The sequence below is a fragment of the Ursus maritimus genome, unplaced genomic scaffold, assembly GCF_017311325.1.
Source record: "Ursus maritimus isolate PB19 unplaced genomic scaffold, ASM1731132v1 scaffold_6, whole genome shotgun sequence".
NCBI lineage: Eukaryota > Metazoa > Chordata > Mammalia > Carnivora > Ursidae > Ursus > Ursus maritimus.
The window spans coordinates 58,239,466-58,261,953 of record NW_024426774.1 but is presented as its reverse complement, the minus strand read 5'-3'; the positions used below and the strand labels follow the sequence as shown (position 1 = coordinate 58,261,953).

Below are 22,488 nucleotides of genomic sequence, written 5' to 3'. Positions count from 1 at the left end.
AAGACTAACAAATAGGGTAAGAATGTTTTCAGGGGACCAAATTGATGGATAATTAATACGTAACCAAACTATGTAGAAGAAAAAGACAAATTTTAAGAATTAAATTTATTCCCTAAAAGGAGCTAAAACTTTAAGCAATAGTAATTTGTTTGGTAAATATCCTTTTCCTCCCATGAATATTGCAAAGGTAAACAGCAAATTTCTTTTAATTATTTCACAATCAGTGGGTCCCCAATACATGGAAATTTTACTAAAATTTGGTTTTCCTGTTTTTAAATGGTCATGGCTCTTAAACACAAGTAGTATGTCTTTAAGGAGATACACTCCCTAGAGTGTATGTATTTTAATAACAGATCATTTATGCAAAGTGGACTATCTAAAAAAAAAAGGACAAAATTTAAATATGTACAGGTTAGATACTTAAATATTTTATTAGAAAAGCAATTTGGTAAGTACACTCAAGTTCACCCAAGAAATCAGGAGTCTAATAGGACCAGGACCCAGCTCCTCAGATCCTTGGTGTCAGGAAAACTGGCCTTATTCTACCAGCCAGAGCCGCTGCCTGCTGCCTGTATTTCTTTCTTTTTTCTTTTCTTTTTTTAAGATTTTATTTATTTGACAGAGAGAGACAGCCAGCGAGAGAGGGAACGCAAGCAGGAGGAGTGGGAGAGGAAGAAGCAGGCTCATAGCGGAGGAGCCTGATGTGGGGCTCGATCCCATAACACCAGGATCACGCCCTGAGCCGAAGGCAGACGCTTAACCGCTGTGCCACCCAGGCGCCCCTGCTGCCTGTATTTCTTGATGGCTGCTTCTACCAAGCTGGCAGGGCTTTAAAAGCCTTAAGAGAGTTTGGCATTGTTTTAAAAAAGGAAGTTTTTGGAGATGTAAATTCTTTGGGAAATAAGCCAATAAAGGGAGCAGTAAAATGCTGGAGGAGATAAAACAACAGGGAAGCAACAGACAGTGGCAGAGCACAGAAACCAAAAACCCCAACTACCTAAAATCAAGAAGAATGGAAACAGCAGCAGCAGTGGCAGAGGGAAATAGCAGAGATCTGTTCCAATCTACTGAATTGACCACTCAGCTAAAAAATGAACCAGCAAGTCATTTTCTCAAAGTCTCCAATGTACTACAGTCCTGTGATCAACATAAACTAGTTCAAAGATTCCTACTATAGAAAACAAAATGACATTTCTTTAAGGGCTAGAGAGGACTCCATTTCTATACTTAGGAGCTCAGTTTGTGACAAGGAGGTGGAGAAACGACTATCGTAGCACTACTTGACACACGTCCACTAGGAGAAGAAACAGCATTACAGCCCAGGCAGGAGGCTTTAGCAGAGGCATAAAGTGTTCCAATGTTTCAGATACTATAATTTGGGTAAAGTTTAAGCCAAGGTAAAGTTAACAAACATCTCTTCCTCCGGGGATGGGTAGCTGCAACCAGGCAGGAAACCAGTAGGTTTTTTTCTGGGTCTAAAGGAAACGGGGACCCTTTGTACCTGATCCAAATCTTAGGAACAGTCTGGTTTCTCCCCCATCTCCCTGCCATTCTCCCCCACAATTACACACGAGGTGCCCACTTTATTTTAAAGAGTTGGCTCTTAGATACTTAAGGTAGATAGGATACAGTGTGTCTCGTTCCCAGTGAGACCGCTGGTAAAAACAAGTGCAAAGACTCTTGAAAACCTCTCCAAAGTAACAGGGAAGAGGTAAAGGACAGACAGCTGAAATTGTTGCTGCTAAAGCTTCGAGAAGGGGAGCACGAGAGAGATGGGGCAGGTGAGGGAAAGCAAGAAGTGGCATACGCTTTCTTCCCCTAAATACGTCCCTGTTTTGGACTTTCAGCACGACTGTTTATATTGACCTATAAATTACAAATTCAATAGCTCACTTGAAACATCCTCTGTGAAACAAATCTACTGAAGTAAAAACCTCAAAGGGCAACCTGATGCCCAATACTTAACTATTATTTCCATTAATCATAATTTTACCTACCAAGATTCTAAAACATCACCAATTTCCCGCTTGTATTCGACCCACTGTTCCTAAAATTACTGACCAAATGGTCAGATGAGATAAAAGACCGAATCATCTAAAACTCATTTTCTTTACCTGAGTCTGGCATAGCTCAGTCCAAAGTTTGGGGAACAGTGCAAGATGAAGTGGCAAACCTTCATAGGCAACTAGGACACCTAATATTTGAAAAGAAATCAGAATAGGTTATAATTATAAATTATACTACTGAGGTATTCAACTCTGCAGGTACAATTTCTAGGTATTTCTAGTCATAACTATGAATATTTTCTACATGTTTTAGAAATACATAGAATACTTAAAGGGGAAGAATTCATTCCGGTGCTTTTAACCAGTGAAGTAATTTAGAATGCAGTATATACTTTGACTGAATTTATTCATATTCCACACCTCATTCCCAGCAGGATCTGAGGTAACTTAAACCAATTCTGTTTTTTTTTTTTTTTTTTAAGATTTTATTTATTTATTTGACAGAGACAGCCAGCAAGAGAGGGAACACAAACAGGGGGAGTGGGAGAGGAAGAAGCAGGCTCCCAGTGGAGCAGGGAGCCCGATGCAGGGCTCGATCCCAGGACTCTGGGATCACGCCCTGAGCCGAAGGCAGACGCTTAATGACTGCGCCACCCAGGCGCCCCAAACCAATTCTGCTTTTTAAGTGTTAGAACTTTATCTGGGACAATTTAATAAGTTATTGCAAGTGGTTCCAAAGCATTCTTGGATTAAGGTACCACTCTGCATATTAGGTAATTTTCATGGACTAGCTAAGCTTGGAGGGGAAGGAGGGACAAGGTTAAAAAGAGGATCCAGAGATTTAGAAAACTGTTCCTTCCTCTTTTACCTCAAAGATTCCTTGAAGAAACAAGATACCTTGTTTCTCCAAAAACAGAATTATCTTTATGGTGGATTTACGTAAACACTGCTCGAGTCTAACAGCTTCTAGCCTTGTCCCCAGGCTCTTCTGGGTGGACCATACTGTATGTCAGTGTCCTATTTGGAACCTCTACTGTTTTAACCTTTCCTCTTCCTAGTCCAAATGTCAAGTACATCGTTAAGAAATGTATTCCCCTATCCTCTGCCCTCCTACTTTTCAAAGCACAGAAGTTGCTATACCAAAGCTGTAAGTAAATTTCCCATTCTCCATAATTCCACTTCCAGTAAAAGTATGATGATGAAGGAGAAATGTAAAAACTACCCTCCTCCAGGTAAGAAAAAATTACGAGTTAGACACGAAGTCAGCAAACTTTTTCTATAAAGGGCCAAATAGTAAATATTTTAGTCTTTGCAGCCAAATGATCTCTGTTGCAACTACTCAACTCTGCAGAGGTAGTACGAATGAAAGCAGCCAAAGACAACACTAGCTGAATGGGGGTAGCTATCTTTCAATATTTAAGAATACTGAAATTTGAATAGCATGTAATTTTCGTGTGTCACAGAATATTTAGAATAACCTAGTAATTTTTTTTTAAGCCATTAAAAAATATAAAAACTCTCCGTAGCGTGCAGGTAGGCTCACTGGTTATACAAAACCAGGCAGCATGCAGGTTATTACTGTTTGCCAACCTCTGGGTTGGACCAAAGATTCAAGAAAATCTTAAGACAGGAAAGTCAGATCAGTCATCCAATTTAGTCATCCAAGGATGCCAAGATTCCCTTTTGTGGGTAAGTCTATTTATTATATTCCTGTCAAGATTAATCCTTTTGTAGAGAGACCCCCCCCCGAAGGAAAGTATTCACCATTCTCCTTTAGTCTAAACTAATCTGGTGGGGGACAGAGGCATTTACCCACCCTAAAAGCCCAATACACATGAACAAATGAAGGCATGTCATCAAAATTATTGGGTGCAGGAAAGAGTTTCTATGCTCCCTGGTCCCTGCACCATAATTACCCATAAAAGTAGACCAAGGGTTGGCAAACTCTGGCTTGTAGGTCAAGTCTGGTCCACAACCTGTCTTTGTATGGCCATGTGAGCTAAGAAGGGCTTTTTATTTTTTTAAAGGACTGTAAAAAGAAACAGTGAAACAGACGAATATGTGACGCAGACCATACATATGGCCAGCAAAGTACACCCTTTGCAGAAAGAGTCTGCCAGGCCCTGAAATAGAGGCTGCCCTGACCTCTGAGGTCAAAGTAGACTGTACATTATTACACTTTAGGTTTCTCTAGTCTTTACTCTTTTCCCTTAATTATTCCTCAAAGTAAAATATAATCTTTATTCCTGTTTTCCACAACTACCAAAAAGCCAGCACTACCACAACAAACAAAAACAAACCACGGAGGATTTCTATAATCTGAGATCACTTCCAAGTAATAATCCAATACTACTATCTTTATTTTACAAGAGAAGAAGGAAAGAAATAGACGCTGGCATCTACTGTGCTAGGTGTGTCAGATAACTACATTTAATTTTCTCCTCAACTTTGGCAGGCATTGTTTTATTCTCATTTCCCCTTTTCTCAATGAAGATATCAGGCTCAGAGAGACTGTGTAATCTGCTCACGTTCATCTCGAAAGCCAGTGAGCAAAACATCTATCCTAGGTACACTTGATTCTGAAGCCTGTAATCTTTTCAATAATGTTTTCCCAAACTTCAGTCATTTATATCATTTTCATTATTGTTTTCGTATCTGTCCATCACCTGTACTGTTTACTTAGTACTGTTCTTTAGATTCACTTAGGGAAGCTAATACTACATTAGCCTTAGGCAACATAACATCTAGGAAGTCACAAATTTGGTATACTAGTTCTATATTTCTGTGACACAGTAAGATCCATACATATTTATGAATGTAAAATTATTTTCCACGGACCATCTTATATACAACACTCTGGAAAACAGTGCCACCCACAGTGAGTCAAAGATACCTCTCTCACAGTTCTACCTATTTCCTGAGTTGCACCTCCTTTGGAAGGAGGGCCATCCCTTCAGAGCAACACAGTTTCAGTTTCTTTCTAGTGTTTTCACAAAGCACTGAGGACCAGGTGCATCTTGGCTCTGTGACTCAAGGTAGAGGCCAATGCCATCCTACTCCACACATTCCTCCACTACCTTCCTGGATGTTTTCCTGGGTATAAAGCAAAGAGAGATGCAATCAAGGCACACGTTCAAGCCTTGTCTCATGAAACAGGACAGGCAGGCCTAAGACATACTGGCTTCTGCCCACTTAGCTTTCTTCATCCTGTGACTTCAGACATCCTCAATGGGTTCTTACCCTAACCTAGCCACAAAAGAACTAATACACAATCATCAAAAACTATTCCAAATATCTTTTCCTCATTAGTAACACTTTATACTGTAGATGCTACTAGATGTGTTATTTAAAATCTTCTAAAAACTATTTTTGTAGGTGAAATGGTAATTCAGATGATTGCTCTGAGGATGAAATATTTTCTATGTATATTTACTAGGTTAGGATGTCTCCTATCTGAATTGGGTTAGGATTGTCTGTCTGGTTTTCTCTAAGTGTTTAGCCCATCCAAGCATTATCCATGGGAAGTGGTAGCTTTTGCCAATGGATGAAAGCCCACAACTAATGCTCTACTACGGGACTGCATCATCAAAACATTTTAGCCTAAGAATATCACACATTTGATTCTTCTAATTCCCCTTGTTCTCACCTATACCCACACTAAGCAACCAACTGCTGTTTATCTGGCTTCCCATGTAGGTTACTGGAAAAAAATCTGCTGGCCCTACCATGGAATATTCAGATCCTTATGTCAGTTCTTCCTCTTTGTAAATCAACAGACTGGTAATCAGCTGCTAAATTATAAATATATCTATTAAGTGTAATTACTAAGTATTAGCCTAAGATAAATGGATTTGCCCTTGGTAGACTGGTAGAAGCACCTTCTGATATGCACTGAATGACTGGTATATTCATTCACCTTAAGACGTCTTTTGGAAAACAGCTGATCAGCTGTCTTTCCAATCAGGACCATCTTGACATCAAAAAAGGTAAAGGATGAACCAGAGCTGTGCTTTTCTGTAATCGGAATTTCTGACTTGTTTATTTTTACTAACTATCCTAATTATTTTTTAATTCTACAGATTTTGGCAGATTTTTAGGTATACCATGTTGCTTGCAAAAATTTCCTTTACTATTTTTTACTTTCATTTACTAATGCATTCTGAAAACTGTCAAAAGCAATGTTAAATAGTAGAGGTGACAGATCCTTGTTTTATCGCTGAAAATGAAAATTATTTAATGATGAAATCTAGAAATCTGTCATTAATTTTACTTGAGCATCTCAGTGTTAACTTTACACGTGTAGGGTACCTTAAAAAATGGTACGAGAGTTTGCAGTACCAGTCTCCTAGACTTTCTAAAAATTTTGTTTCTCCTCCCCAATACAAATGATCATTGCAAATAATTTAAAACTTCTAGTCATTTAACCAAGGCCTTGAAAGCAACCCATAATTTTATCCATACACAGTTGGGAGTATAATCCCCCAGGTTTTGTGTGGGTTTTTGTTTGTTTACATGTACTAAGTGATTTTTCCTATTGTTCTAAGACTGTGGTCACATTCTGCATATTCCAATTTGCCTTTTTTCATGTAATCCAAAGTAACTTTCTATCTTTTTATTTTAAAAACCTATATATAATGCAAACTATTTAAAGACTAGATGATAAACTACAGGTATACTTAATAAGCTCCTACTGACGGGACATTTGAGTTGTTTCCAGTTTTTACCCAATACAAACTCAATGAAAATAAATATCCTATGTATGCTGTTGGACACTTTTATAAGTAGAGTAAGTAGATTCTTAGATCTGGTACTGTGGGATTAAGGGCTATGAACAATCTAATATTGATAATGCTAATAATATGTGTTCCCGAACTGACTCCATTAAACATCTTTTCTTTCCCCAAACTGTGTAAGTATGTATACCATCGAAACTTTATCTCATAGTTGGGGAAAAAAAATGAGAGAAAAAAGAAATCATCATTATTAGCAAGGCGGGGCAAACCCTCATATGGTTACCAAACATTTACTTGTTTTGTATGTGTGAAGGAGTTGCTTGTTGATGTCCTTTACTTATTGTATGTTCTTTCCCATCTCACTGAATCCTACAAACTCTTTGTATACTGCCAATACTAGCTATTCATCTGTTAAGAATGGAAATATTTTTCTCATTAGCTGTACTTTAATCTATGGCATCTTTTCAACACGTAGTATTTTCAGTCTTTATGTTGCCAAAAATTTTAATTTCTTTTATTTATGGGTTTTATGACCTGCTTAACATGGTCCTTCATATTGGAAGGTGCTATCCATATGATTCTGTATTTTTCTTTAATATTGTTATGATTTTATTTTTACAGTTAAATATTTAATTCTCCTGTAATCTATTTTAGTCTAAGTAGTGAAGCAGATATTAATGTTTGCCCCTTCTCTCCTTAGATAGTCGATTCTCTCAATACCATACAATCTCCACAGGTTTGACAGGTCATTTCTACTGTCTTCCAAATCCTCATGTATCCTTATGTTTGTCTGGGGGCTGTTTTTGCCTATGTATGTTTTTCTGCCTATGTATTTCCATATCTACATTACATAGTTTTAAACAGTATACTTTTATGTAAGAAAGGAGAGAAAATAAACCTATATTTGCTGTTCTCATACAAAAAAAAAGATTTAAAAAATTAATGAAAGTGGGGGGACAGGCCTATGAGTTATATGGTGATATGTACCTTTTGCTATTTTGAACTATAAATTCTATGTATGTAGTAAATCCTAAAAAATAAAATTAAAAGTTACTGATCTTTATTATTTTAGAAATTAATAGTGCCAAACCCTCTTATTATGCCTTTTAGAATTTTTTTGGGCTAAACTCCGCTATTTTTAAATTATCAAAATATTGTAGTTTCAGACATACCATTATTTCACATGGCAGTCAGTAGCTTTATTCGCTCTACCAAAATTCTCCCCCCACTTCTCTGTCTCCCCTAACCCCATGCCTGACTACCCTCACTTCAAAAGCACTCCAGTCCTTACTTTACTAGTTAATACCAACAACCCTAATATGCAATTAATACATAGCCCCTTTTTTATCTCCTAACAAATCTTAAAATCTGCACAGTTACCCCTATAATAATCACCACAAAGACTTTTCCTCAAAACTGGAAGTGACTTGCAATCCACGTCTTGAGACAATCCGACCTATGGTCACAATATTCTGGCCCTTGGACCATCTAACTTCAAGGCTTAAATGATTAAGGATACAACTAATTTAAATTTACCTTTCCCCCTCCCTGTTGCCAAATTTAATTTCCTGAAGAAATTACACAAATTAGAACTTTTTGTTAACTCTCTGCTCCTCATTACACTTATGTGGGCTTTATTTTAAGCTCTTTCCCAGGTGCCTCTCCCTGGAAATAATCATTTCAGCCGAAAGTGGGAGTTAACTTTAAACACTGGGACATACACTCTTCATTCAGATGAGGCATGAGGAAAGCACTCACTGCTTTTAGGTGTTTGTTAAAATAATGTCTAATTTTCCGCATTAAGATATATAACCATGAGTTCCAGGAAGTTGGCAGAGTAGGAGGATCTAATAAAAATACATACAATGAATGAATTTAGAAGAAAAATATATAACCCTGAAAATTCACTGCTCGATTTGTGAAGGCTTTGGTTTCTATTCAATATAGCCACCAGTCACATCTGGCTTAGTTAAATAAAAATTCAGTTCCTTAAATCACATTTCAAGTTCTCAACACTCACATATAGCTTCTGGCTGTCGTATTGTGGACAATAATGTAGTTGGAGAGTATTTCCATCCTTATAGAAAGTTCTACAGAATAGTGCTTATGCAGAAAACTAAACACTAGGAGGCAGCATCAACAGTGCTTCCTGATTACAAGAGGAATGTGAGTATAAAATATAATGAAAGTTGATTCAGCTAATTTGGAAGGCTAAGTGTATGTCCTTTCCCTCCCTCCCTTCTTCTCTCCTCCATATTTAATTTCCCCGAAACTGTTTTTGTATTGATGAGGAAGACAGTCCCAAAGGAGGGTAGAAATTCACTATTTGATCAGACCTGTTCAAGCGGCTAAAATAGCTCCTCACATAATTTCTGGTACAAATCACATGAACATGATTATCAAGAACTTTTCCTAAGGTCAGCATTTTAATAAGTCCCCCTCCTTATCTGGGAACTAGAATTCCTAGACATTTTCTCATATTTGATCACTGCCACTGCTAGGTTTTAGTTTTTTTACCAAGTCCCATGACCGAACTATGTAATCATGAAATGACCAATATGAGTATGTGCTCCCCTACCCAACCACCCCCACTTGGCAATTTAGCCACATGTATATAAAAACCAGCTAATGATAACAGGTGGAAGAACAACCTTTCAAATGTGAAGACACTCTAATCACTTACCAATAAGATGGTTTTTCTGAAGAGGAATTATCCCTGACAGCTGTTACCACTTCCTTCTTCTCCGATAATGAAACCTAAGGTATGTTCACATCTTTTGCCCTACTTAAAATGGATCAAAACCTTTTCCATAGAAGGAAGGGATTGTGATTGAGGAAGAGCACAAAGGGGAGTTCTAATGGCAATATTCTGTTTCTTGACCTGGGTGGTGGTTCCATGAGCATTTCACTTCCTATGCTCTGAAACAGAACTACAGAACACTGGGAAAGAATCCTGGGCCATCCCTAAAGAAGTAAGACTCACAGGACACACAGAGCCTGGGAACTCTGGAGGTCCTGAGATAAGGAACATGTCTTCTAAAGACTTTATCAGCTGGAAAAAGTCACCCAAAGGGAGTAATTCTCTTATAGCGTTCAAGCACATTCTTGAGTAATTTGAATTTTTTCCCCTTTTATAATTCACTGATGGTTTTGTTTTCTATTTCTCATATCTTCCTTTTCAAATTTCCTTTCTTCTCATTCACCTCTCTATTTCATGAGACTTACCTCCTAATTTACTCATATATGCACCTCTGCTTCACCCTGGCAAGCCCACTCAGTTTGCTCTCGGCATTGCCAGCTCCAAAGCACAGCTGGCCCTATAGATATCATCTTATCCTTCGGATCAGGGCTGGGAAAGTCCACCTCTCTAAGCCTGCCTCCCTAAGCAGAGTAGTTTTTGGTTTTTGTTTTTAAATTCTGCTGGGCAGATGGAGGAGGACTTGGGCTTCTGTGTACAAAAGTGATCAGCCCTACTCCACACTCCTTTATAGGCCAGCTGAAACTCTGGGCAGAACTATTCAATGGAAACCAGTAAGTTGGTGTTTTCTTAATAAAAATAAAAATGTTCCCAAGAATAATTAGTATTTTTAAACAGTCACTTTAAAAAAGAAAAAAAGGATCGTCTCATTTTTTGTCTCCCCTTCCTGAGTGGCTAGGGGCTTAAAATAATTCAGTGGAATTTACTGCTCATCTTTTATACTTACTCAGCTTAACTAATGTTTCAGTAAATTTTTCACAGTTGATTGCAACTCGGCATAATAGATGGATGAATTGATGATAAGAAAAGAAGTAGTCTAGCAGCATACGATCATAAACGTCATCTTTGCCCTGAAGGTTAAAGATGATAAAATGGTTGCACTTAAATTGTATAATAAATTAAAGAGCATATTTTGTGCAAATGTAATAAGTTTAACTAAAAAGCTGATTAAATATTTAAATTCTATAAGAACCTAGTTTTAAATTCCAAGTTTCTAGTAATGTTAAGATCTTAATTGTCACAAGTTTATTTTCAGTGTGCAAATGCTATCAATTAAAATTACCCATTATTTCTATATACTTTAATCAAGTAAAATTACTGTAGGATTTTTAAAATGTGACACTTTAGTTCTACAGACATCATCAAGAAGAGTTGAATTAAATTTGATTTTTTGAAATAGATTTTCAAATGATTTCTGTAATGGCTACTACAGTGTTAATTATTTTTAATATTTTATCTTATAAGAAGTATATTTAAGATCCAAAGATGGTGAGTAAGGGAGAGTGTGAATGAAGCGGGGTGAAGAAAGATAAAGGGGACAAATTGTTTAAAAAAATGTTGAAACTGAGATAAATTATCTTGTGTCAATGTACCTTCTCTCTATAATTTAGAATTAGCATTATTTTAGGATACGCATTAGAAGAGAAGAATCAGACTACAAATGATAAATCTATCAATCAGTGATATTAAGCCTAGGTCAAGGATTATAATTAAAGGGCAGTAAAAGAAGTCATTGATTATATGGCCAAATTTAAACAATAGTAAATACCTAACTTGACTTTTCAGTTTTAGATATATGACCCAGTTATAATTTAGCCTAGTGACAAATACTAGTAAGACTTTCTATTAGGGAATTTTTTTGAGGGAGGAAAAAACTACTTGTGCTTATTGTTGATTTTGCAAATACTCAACCAACATTTCAGAGCACTAAAAGGAAAAAGTCCAAATGAGTCTAATCTTCTTAGGATCCACAAAATGGTCATTTAAGTCTAATATAACTGCCAGAGGGGAAATTTCAAATTACTGTGTACTACAGAAACATGGTTTTCCTGGCATCCCAACATACCTTACTGGTTTCCACCATTGTGGGCAAGAGGCACATATTGAGTTCAGGGCGCGGAGGCCGAATATTGCTTTTCCCTCCTATTAGCTTGATATTTTCTCGACAAGGGAAATAAGGTCCAAGAGACACTAAGACATTAAAAGTGTACAATAAGAATAAATGGAAAAAATAAATCTCCATGCTTCAGTGTGCAGAAAGATCAAATGCCAACCACATTCAAGTACTGTGCTAGATGAATACATACTTGGAATATTACTATGATGATAAGTACAATGGTTGTGTTGTAGAAATGGAACCAGAGTATGAAGAAAGTCATGGGGACTCAAAAGCACAAGTTCCTTGAGGACATCTGAAAATAAAAACACAATATGAGAATTAAAAAGCTGGCGTATATCTAACTTGCTTCTTTGGAACACTCACCAATCATGTTAAGGGGACTAGCTGCAGTATGGTGGGTGAAAAGGGTTAATGAGTCTAAAACTGTTTTAGCTGCTGACACAGAGAAATTCTGTCTGATGCTCAATCAAATCTGGATCAACAGTTACTAAATAAGACGCCATCATTTAGAAACCAAAGTTTAAAACTATTTATTTGTATTTTATTTATCCAAGAGAAGCATCATGGAGAAGTACATTAAAGGAAATATTTAATGCACACTGATGACATATTTTCATAAAATCAACCAAAGCAACTTAGACAGAAATCTAAGGCTCAAAGTTCTTTGGATCTAAGACATAATCCTTAGTCCACTTTTAATGTTTCAGGATGTAAGCTGGACTGATGCTCACCCCTAATCACACAGAAGTAAAGCTCATGATGACAGTGTACCGGCAATCAGAGGTTACTGAAGTATAGGCCAGTAATTCCACAGAACACCAGGCCAAAGCTTGCCAAAAATGACTGCTTATACACGACGGTCAGTTACTCGTGTCATTTTGAGAAACTGGAAATAAACAGTTACAGTCTCTAAAGAGGACTTTAAATAGCTTCTAAACTACTAAAAAATACATTATAAATTTAAAATGGGGGGGTCATTTAACAGGCACAAATTATCACTTTATTATAAATATGTAATCAATAAAAAGGTAAAATACTTGGAAGTCTAAGAACAAGTACTACAAGTATCCTTCAGGTAAGAGAACAGACAGTAAAATAATCTCCCTAACCCTTTACAGTATCAGCTCTCCTTTACAAAACATTTGCATGATCCTACCTTACTTACATAGGACCAGAAGATTTCAGAGCTGGAAGAGATCTAGACATAACCTAAGGTCAAAGAGCCCAGATATATTACATGACCTGCCTGTGATCATATAACGTAATTACTGGCATGTTAAGAAACATAACTAGATTTTCTAGAACCTGCTGGCCAGTGTGAGTTACACATAAAAAGTACAAATGTCTTCCAAACCTTGCAGAATATCACATCCTACAAAGAATATTCCACAAAAATCTTCATTCATTAGGTTTTTACACAGATATATATAAGATATATATAAGTTACACAGTAACTTACCTATACAGGCGTTTCTAAGTTCTGGAGGACTATAGGAATTAAGAAGAGTTAACAGTTTATGGGCAAATTCAATTCGCTCCTGCCACTGAATTAATGCTTGTTTCACATCTGCAAATACAAAAGCATACATAAATAAGCCATTTGAGTTCAATTTTCCACACAATTATTTTCTATTTTTATCTACAGAATGCTTGCACTAAGAAAATCAAATTAATGACATAAACATCTTTGATGAAAGCTAAAGGATCATTTTCATGAGATGGCTGCTACTGTGAAACCTGCTAGATTTCTTAAAGCACATACTTCAGAGATAAACATGTCTGTTTTCTAGAAATTTATATGATGTTCAGAGTTCACAGGCAATTTTACAGGGACACAAGAGATAGTTTTATGGTTATTTCTCTTGAAACTAAAAATGATCTAACCTAAACCATGGAGGTTTCCAACTGGAGAACCTTTACAAAACACCCATTTTGTTACTGTGCTTGGAAGTGTTTCCCAGTCTCTTAAATCTTAACACTTGTAGATGCTTGCCTATTTTTCAGACAGGCATAACAAATTAAACAAGAGCACTCTAGCCTTTAAACCAGGTCATGATGAACATTTCCTAATGGTTAGCCAGCATCAGCCCCATCTTCTGTACATAAACCAGAGATAAAGACAAATTCTCTGAAGAATGTGGTTTGAAATCCTTATTTCACTCTTTAATAGTTGAAAGTAACAAAAATAAGAAGTAGGAATGACCAAACCTTTTCTCTGAAGATATGGGCGTGTAGACTTCAAAACCGAAAGGAATATTGACAGAAGTTCTACTAAGTCTCCAGTCACATGGCAAGCTGTGGCTTCATGGTACATCATGTGCAGTGTGTTGAAAGACTACAAGTGATTTTAAAAAATGGAAAACTTCATTTTTACTTTACTGAGCCACAAAATGGTAGTACTCATCCTTTATGACAGATGTTTTCAGACTCTATGTGTGTGCACAGGTGCACAAAGCAAATGTATTTTCCTTTCTACCTAAAAGTCAAATTCTCCCAAGTCAGCTCTTTAAAATACAAAACAGTGCTCACCTTCAGAGCTAATATTTTATACATACATTTTGGTTTGAAGGAGTAATTTGTTTAATCAGTTTGGTTTTGGTTACTGTTTGCTCTAAGACCGCAAGCCTTAGAAATTACAAAGCAGCAGGCAACAGGAAGACTGGGTAGAATGGGTGACTGCTTTAACTTTCCAGGGCTTTGGGAAGGAAGACAATGGTGAAATGGTTGTCAACAGTAAGTCCAAATAAGGAAAAAGAGCTCCAGAAGGAAGAATTCCTTTAGTCAATTGGCTTGTTAAAAATCTTTTAATTCTTTTTTTCCTACTTCATTCTACACAAAGATTTTTTTCTAATCTTCTTGAATCAGCTCCCTATAACCTATATACTATCCACAAGTCAAAGTTCAAAATCCACACTCTGGAATCGATGGTATTACATAATCTGAACAAGGTACTTGTGTGGCATTTAACCTGTAAGCTGTGAGGATAGGAACCATGTCTGTCTTATTCACTGCTGCATCCCCAGTGCCTAGCACAATGCCGGGCACAGAGTAGATATTCAAACATCTGTTGCACAAAATAATGAAATTCTCACTACTTTTCACATACCCTTTATTCTAGCCAAACAGAAATACTTGGCATTTTTCAAATACGACAATACTTTCTTGCCTCTGCTGACCAAGTCATTCATCTAAATTAAATGCTCTCCCATTTATCTTTACAAGTCCAAATTCTACAAAGTACAGTTTCAAACATGTATTCCTATTCTATAATATCATTAACTGAAGAAAACTATCCTACCTCCTACTTCTCATGGTACTTTTGGCATATACTCTTTTGTTTTCTCTTCTTTATTAGACTAAGGGGTAAAATGCACCTCTATGGCTTTAAAATCATCTCACAGTTTATGGATGCTCAAGAATTGTGAGAAGAATGAATAGGCGATTTTAATACCTGTAACACTCAATGCTTCCTCTCAAGATGCTAATCGCAGTTTCTTAACGATCAAATACGTGAGCTCTTGAGAAATTATGTGTCAGTGATTAGATCATATGAACTTTATCTATTTCTACCCTTACAAACGGAATGAATAAAATCAGTCTATTTCCAGTGGTTGTTCTAAATACAAAATAAGAAAAGTATGGAATTACTATGGACAAAGAAAACAGCAACCTAAAAACTGTGACCTACTCATTCTTGGAGGATAAATTAGCATTTACTGATCTATATAATCAAAATCCAGATACCTATAGAACGGTCTAGCATAAACTCTAAATACACACGCACATACACACGAGCCTTGGTGAGAACATTAAAATGAGCTATATCGACAGTAAAATGAAATAAAATATTTACCTCAGTCATCAGGATCAACCCTCGATTAAATACAACAAGAAGTCTATCTTCATCAGATTCTAATAGTATTCTGAAGGCACTACAATACAAAAAATCCAGGTTGAGAACTCAGAATGGAAAACTGAGGTGATAAAAAATAGAAGAAAACTATAATTTAGGCTCTTTTCTACCTATAGGAGAGAAACTGCTATATTTGTTTCCTAGTAATGTAATAAAAGGAGTTAATATTAAGAAACCCTCTAAGAGGGGCGCCTGGGTGGCTCAGTCATTAAGCGTCTGCCTTCGGGTCAGGGCGTGATCCCAGTGCTCTAGGACCGCCCTGCATCGGGCTTTATGCTCTGCTGGGAGCCTGCTTCTTCCTCTCCCACTCCCCTTGCTTGTGTTCCCTCTCTCGCTGGCTCTCTCTCTGTGTGTCAAGTAAATAAAATCTAAGAAAGAAAGGAAGGAAAGAAAGAAAGGAAGGAAAGAAAAAAGAAAAGAGAAGAAGAGGAAGAAAAGAAAAGAAAAAAGAAAAGAAAAGAAAGAGAAACCCTCTAAGTAACATGGAGAAAAGTTTTGTCTGCTAGTGTCTAGTCAACAATTCAATGGTGCAAGAGAGGTATCATGGGAATATTTTTAAAGTTTCAGTATAAACAATGCTTATTTTTATAACGGGTTTATCTTCTAAATTATGTTAAGCTCAGAATTCCTTCCTTTAGACTCCTGGCAAAACCATAATTAATTCATTTTGTGTACTAATAAAGATTCAAATTTGCAAGTTTTCTGAGGAAGATAATTTGAAATAACCTAAGTGTGTTAAGCATAAAATACTATTATTTTCAAGGAAAGATGCCAAAAACTGTGTGCCTAATAAAGGACATTACCTCCAAGTCTTAGATGTAATATACAGAAACACTTTAAGAAATTAACCTGGCCTTTATTTCCACAGTTAAAGGGAATTATGTGTAATTTGTTGTAGACTTCCTTTACAGCCATTCAATAACTTCTGTAACTCTGAACAATTATAAAGATGATGTTTTGTTATTTTGGCTAATTCCTACAGTTAAAAAAGATAGGTAAATCTGGGCTAAATAGAATGAAAAACACATTAATAATAAGTCTCATCCAAAGAAGGAGAAAGCTGTTTCTGGAGGCCTCTAGAACTAAACCGTCCAAGCATAAGACAGGATGAATCACAAGAAAGAAGAGAATTCAAGCTTTAGGTGTAAGACTGCACATTAAGATTCCTTCCAACCCTGATTCTATGATACTGATAAAACACATACAAACAATCCAAAACCAAATCATGAAAACAAAAGCTATTCAAAGGCAGCTCGTTAATTTTTAAAAGATGAATCCTTCCAAGGTGACTGAATGCAAAAATGCTTCCCTAATCACCTTAAAGAACCAGTAAACTTTCAGTTATAAATAACTGTAACTCTTTAAGTGTCAAAAGGATGGTCCCCACTCCCTCACTTGGAAAAACAAAACAAATTAAAAAAACACCAGAAAACATCTTTTTACCTTATTAAAGTAGTCCAGCAGGAGCGGCCATCTAGGCAACGTAAGTAACAACTTATGGTTGTTTTCTTAAACTGTTTAATATCTTCTAATTCTTCTTCTCTCATATCTGGCCTTTGAGCTATAAACAGCTGCATCAGGTTAAATAGTTCTTCTACTGCCTAAAAAGGGTAAATAAGCATCATGGTGAGCTTTTAACCCTACAACATTTTAGAATGTTTGCTTCTCATTTCTGAATGTTATGCCCACTAGCCAGCTCTTAAAATTATACAAATGAAATCAGATTATACTACCATTCAAAAAGTTATAAAATTAGCAACAGATTCTATTTTAAAAATTTAATATATTATTCACCAAAAGTAAATAATCAAATTTTCACAAAGACTCATTTTTAGGGTTCATGTTTAGTCTTAATACTGTTTAAAGCACTAGAGCTTTGTAACTTCGAATGGATGTCCAGATATGCTACACCAATCCTTTGCCCCTGTTTCTTTAATGAGAAATCATAACTTCTCACAAAATTTTATAGCCCTCATTTACATTTGTATTAATACCATATCTGAGAAAACCCTTTGTGCTAACATTTGGAATGCTCTTTCTGGACTGATGAATGGCTAGTTCAAGTTATCTGATGGATGAAATGTGGGAACTAATATTTAAGTAAAATCGCTAACTGTGGGTTTATACGCTCATTTAGCATGGGCACGTGGCCATACTTATCAGTGAACTGAAAACCCCCGATTCCATAATTTTCATGCAAAAATTGATTTAAGCACCATTTTCATGAAAATCTCCAACAGGTAAGCTCTACAATAAAAGATGTTATATTTTATTGATGTCAGGAAGTAACACTATCAGATAAATAAATATTCTAACTCCCCCAACACTCAAAAAGGTATATTTAACCATGGACATCATGTTTAGTAACTAAGTCAAATATTATTTATGTGAATGTGATAAAGAAAATCCACTGAATTTTGATAAATCTTGATAAATCCTGTCCTGACTCCTTCGAGGTCAGGCAGACTCTCACATTTGTTTCCTTCTGTTTGAAAGCCTTGGCTTTGAACCTCTTTTGGTACTTAATATACTCACTCTTTTTCTTCTATTCTAAGCATTCTAAATTTCCTGGCTGGAAACTAGGTTATTCTTTCTGGGTGAGAACAATTTACTACATCATATCTGAAGGACAGGAAAGGTCCTTTCTTCAACAGGAAAAAAGTTACACAATTCGAGGATACCAATAATTACAATATTCTTCATCATGTTCATTTGATTAAACTCTTAAGTAAATGTTGGATGTCTTGAAAAAGCTCCTGCTTCTCCACTCCCACCATCTCCCATTTAGCAAAAAACTTCTTACATTAGCAGTGTGTGGTCTCTGGGTTTACAACAGGTTGAAAAAAAGTATTCTGCACTCTCCTTCCAACCCCTTTTCTAGATTTATATCCTCTTGGTGTAATCTTCAGTTTACAAAAGAGAGTTAAAGAAACAGTGAAAAGAAATATCCAGGAATTACAGCCATATGTGAAGGGAGAAAGTTTTAATATGAAACCTACAAATAGTCTGCAGAAAAACAGGAATCAGATTTAGACTGCATATATTTGTATCCTGATAGACCCCTTATCCACTTCGTTCACCTGAATGTAGAGTGAGAAAAAAACACTAGGGAATACTATAGCTAAGATAAAGATATCGTCTAGCTCACAGCTTAGAATAGCATGTAGATCTTAATGATAAATATCTAAACGATAAATACTTCCCTAAAATTGTATCACAAAGCTGACTTTTTTCATTCAGTACATATAAAAGACATTTACAAAAACACAAACGAAAATAGCTAAGTTCAACTGGAGATAAAATTTCAACATCAACCTAAGAAAAATTATCCATATTACTTATCAATTTTATAGTAATACAGCATTTTATACATGTATTCAAGAAAATAAATACACATTAAGTCCTTAAGAAAGAACAGTTCAAGTTAGACTATACTTCCATATTTTGTTACCACTTCCCACGGGGGGGGGGGGATAGGTTATTTCCAATCAATTTGAAGATACAGATAGAATTATCAATTTTACTCACTCCAGGGTATTGGCTGGCATGTGGTGTAAGATTCTTAAAGGCCCACTGGATGTTCTGGTGAGAAGCAAGCTGTCGTGTGAATGCGGGAGACTGTTCACAGCAGAGCCTCAGAATGCCGTAGTAGGCTGGCAGCATCCCACGGTTAAAAAGCACCACATCCTGATCATCATGGTCAGCAAGGATGTAATTGAAGGCAATGTTCTTGGTTACCACTGGGTTCTGAACAATAAGGCGGATATTCTCTGGACAGTCAGCACACACATTGTACCAAAATGAAAGCAAAGCCTGTTTATTGTGATTTGTAGCTATTGCTGGCTCAGAAAGTTTAGGCTGGAAAAGGTTCCACAAATCCATGAAATATGTGGAAAACATCAGCTTCTCAGTTTTGGAAATTAAACAGTAAGTCATAAAGCTAAAATAGGGCACTAGCTTTGTAGTGCCATGAACAGCAGCATCAACATAAAGTTTGGCTCTTGAGAGCAAACCAAGGAGCACGTTGTAGACCTGATGCAGGACTACTGTTGTGTCTGGACTGAGTGGAAGGTCACGGGTTGGGATGTGCAAAGACCTTGTTGACCGGAACATCTGGCGGAATGAATTGCTTGGTATAAGGGACACCAGAAGATAAGCTGCAGCTATAAAATGTAAAACAAAACTGTCAGATCCTTGCAAGATATAAAACAGACTGAAGAGCAGTCATTAAACACAAAGCCACTCTTCTCTTTAAAACTTAAAATGAATAAAAATTAAGGGACATGAACATTTCTTAATATCTTTCTGCCCTACCACTGGCCCCGCAGAAAAATCTCAAGGAATGATGAAAACAGACGCCTTCCATTCTGTCATTGTTATTTTTTAAGTGGCAAAAATAATTACATTAATAGAAACAGTTTTAAACTTCTCTGTTAGCTTTCCCCAGATGTAGAATTTTCCACTTATTTGATCGTTTCATTTCTTCTTAGGAAATAATATGGCTTAACAGGAAGAACACAGCATTTGGAGCCAGAAGACCTAGCTAAGGCTGTCTGACGTGATCAAATCGTTCAATGCGTTAGCATCTTTTCTTCTTCTTTACAAAATAAGGGTAAGTTATTTTGTAGTAATTTATAGAGATTAACAATAAAATAGTTATAAACAACATACACACACCAATTACAGAACATTAACTTTGGAAATATCTTTAAAACTCTTCTAGGCTAAGTTTGTATTTTTAAAATTTTTTCACTTGAGTACAGTTGACACACAACGTTTATTAGTCTCAGGTGTACAACACAGTGATTCAACTTCTCTCTATGTTATGCTGTGCTCACCACGGTGCAGCTACCATCTGTCACCACACAATACGATTACAATATCATTGCCTGTATTCCCTATGTTGTTTATCCCCATGATTTATTCATTCCATAATTGGAAGCTTCTAGGTTGACTATGAAAGCAAAAAAAACCCTCCCTTCTTCAACATACCTGAAAAATGTTATTAAGCATACAATTCTGAGATGTAAATAACTCATTAGTTGAGTTCATATCTGTAAAAACAGTTACTGTGTGTGCAAGGCACTGAGTTAGGTGTGTAATATTTAGTAATATATAAATATATATATAAATATAGTAATATTTTAAAATATTACTTCATTTAATCCCCACAATCATTCTGGAGACAGGTGATGTTACATTGGAAAATCTGAATCTTGGAGAGGCAAAGACCAAAGTCACACAGATAAAGAGGCGGAGCTCAGATTTAGCCCTGGGAAATGATAATGATGATGATGACAATAATGATAATGATCCAACAACAACAAGAATTGCTAACATTTATCACATGTTTATACTATTTAACACCATAACTTTGTTTAGGAGGCACTACTTTTACTATCCCCACTTTCACTTGGACTGAAAACAGTAAGACTACACCCGTGTTACACATCTCGTGGCAGAGCTGGAATTCAAACCCAGATAGATTCAGGAGCTAATCCTCCTAAAAACCACCACCACAGAGCCTCCTCAAGGACTCTCATGCCTCAGTTTAGCTCTTTTCAATACACCTACTAATTCTGTCTCCCACTATTCTACCTATAATCTGATAATTTCCAATGTTCTGTTAAAGCAAATAACATATAAAATTAAAATTTTAGAAACCCTAAAATTAATTATAACCTATTTTACAGATTTCAAATTAAACCTTATGTACCACTTTGTGCACAATACTTCATTTCTACGTATTTTTTCACCTATATGTTGCTCTGGTTAGGCTCATATTGGTAACGGCTTCCAATATTAAAACTTGGCATATAGGGGTCATCCTGGCCAATCTTTGTATAAGCCTCTATTAAGAAAAGTAATTTGTGATTAGAAAAAACTTATTCAGTTTAAGTTAAATACATATATTTTTAAAGATTTTACTTATTTGACAGAGAGAGAGACAGCCATCGAGAGGGGAAACACAAGCAGGGAGAGTGGGAGAGGAAGAAGCAGGCTCCCAGCAGAGGAGCCCAATGTGGGACTCGATCCCAGGACTCCGGGATCATGCCCTGAGCCGAAGGCAGACGCCCAATGACTGAGCCACCCAGGCACCCCTAAGTTAAATACTTTTATCCCAGTATTTTATTAGGAAAAATTTTCAAACACAATGAAAGGTTCAAAACACTCTACCAAAGACCCACTTAAATAAACAATTCTTAAATGTTAAAAAACATTTAGTTTTGCTTTATTATATACCAAACCATCTATTTATTTAAGAGCTATCTGCTTCTAAATAAAAAATAAGCTCTGCTTGGGAGAAATATACAACTTCTAGGAAGGTCAGTATGGAAGAATAGACCATCTTGCTAAAAACTACCTTACTGTGACTCAAGAGTCTCTTCATTTAGTTCTATACTATAGAAAACTTAGAACAAATCTATCTTCATTTCTATGTGGCAACTCTTCAACTATTTTAAGATGTCTCCATTTTTTTTTTCTCTGAACATTCTAAGGCATTCCTTAAAATTTTGTAGGATTTAAAACTATTTCTCAGTTTTTTTTCTATACATGTTACTATAATTCTTATTGTTATATTGATTCTATTCAAATATTGGGCTGTTTTTTCAAGTTACATTATGTCAAAAAGCACATTTTCATATTACTACAGTCTATTATAATTTTTAAATGATTCACTGTAACTATTTCCCAACTGAACATCCAGCTTTTAATTTTTCATAACCAAAAATAATGCTATTTAAGCATTCATATATTAGGTGACTTACTTATATGGGAATCCTTGAATTTAAAAAGGCAAAGTATTTTGAAGGATCTCACTGCATATTGCTAAAGTGCCTTTCAAAGGGTAATATTTACTTAAAATTTCACTGCAATGTAGGAGAATGCCATTTCCTCAGTACTGTCATCAATATAAGACGTAACAGCTGAAAAACTTTTGTGTTTTTTTGGTTCAG

General features: G+C 36.0%; 1 protein-coding gene across 1 annotated transcript in view; it reads right to left on the bottom strand.

Moving 5' to 3' along the window:
- Positions 1-22,488, bottom strand: part of USP34 (ubiquitin specific peptidase 34) — a 237,202-nt gene that overhangs the window by 3,539 nt on the left and 211,175 nt on the right. The window contains 9 exon segments of the mRNA XM_040623443.1: positions 2,115-2,194; positions 10,444-10,567; positions 11,563-11,687; positions 11,804-11,908; positions 13,076-13,183; positions 13,825-13,951; positions 15,470-15,548; positions 16,973-17,130; positions 19,058-19,692. Coding sequence (XP_040479377.1) covers positions 2,115-2,194; positions 10,444-10,567; positions 11,563-11,687; positions 11,804-11,908; positions 13,076-13,183; positions 13,825-13,951; positions 15,470-15,548; positions 16,973-17,130; positions 19,058-19,692 — 1,541 coding nt within the window.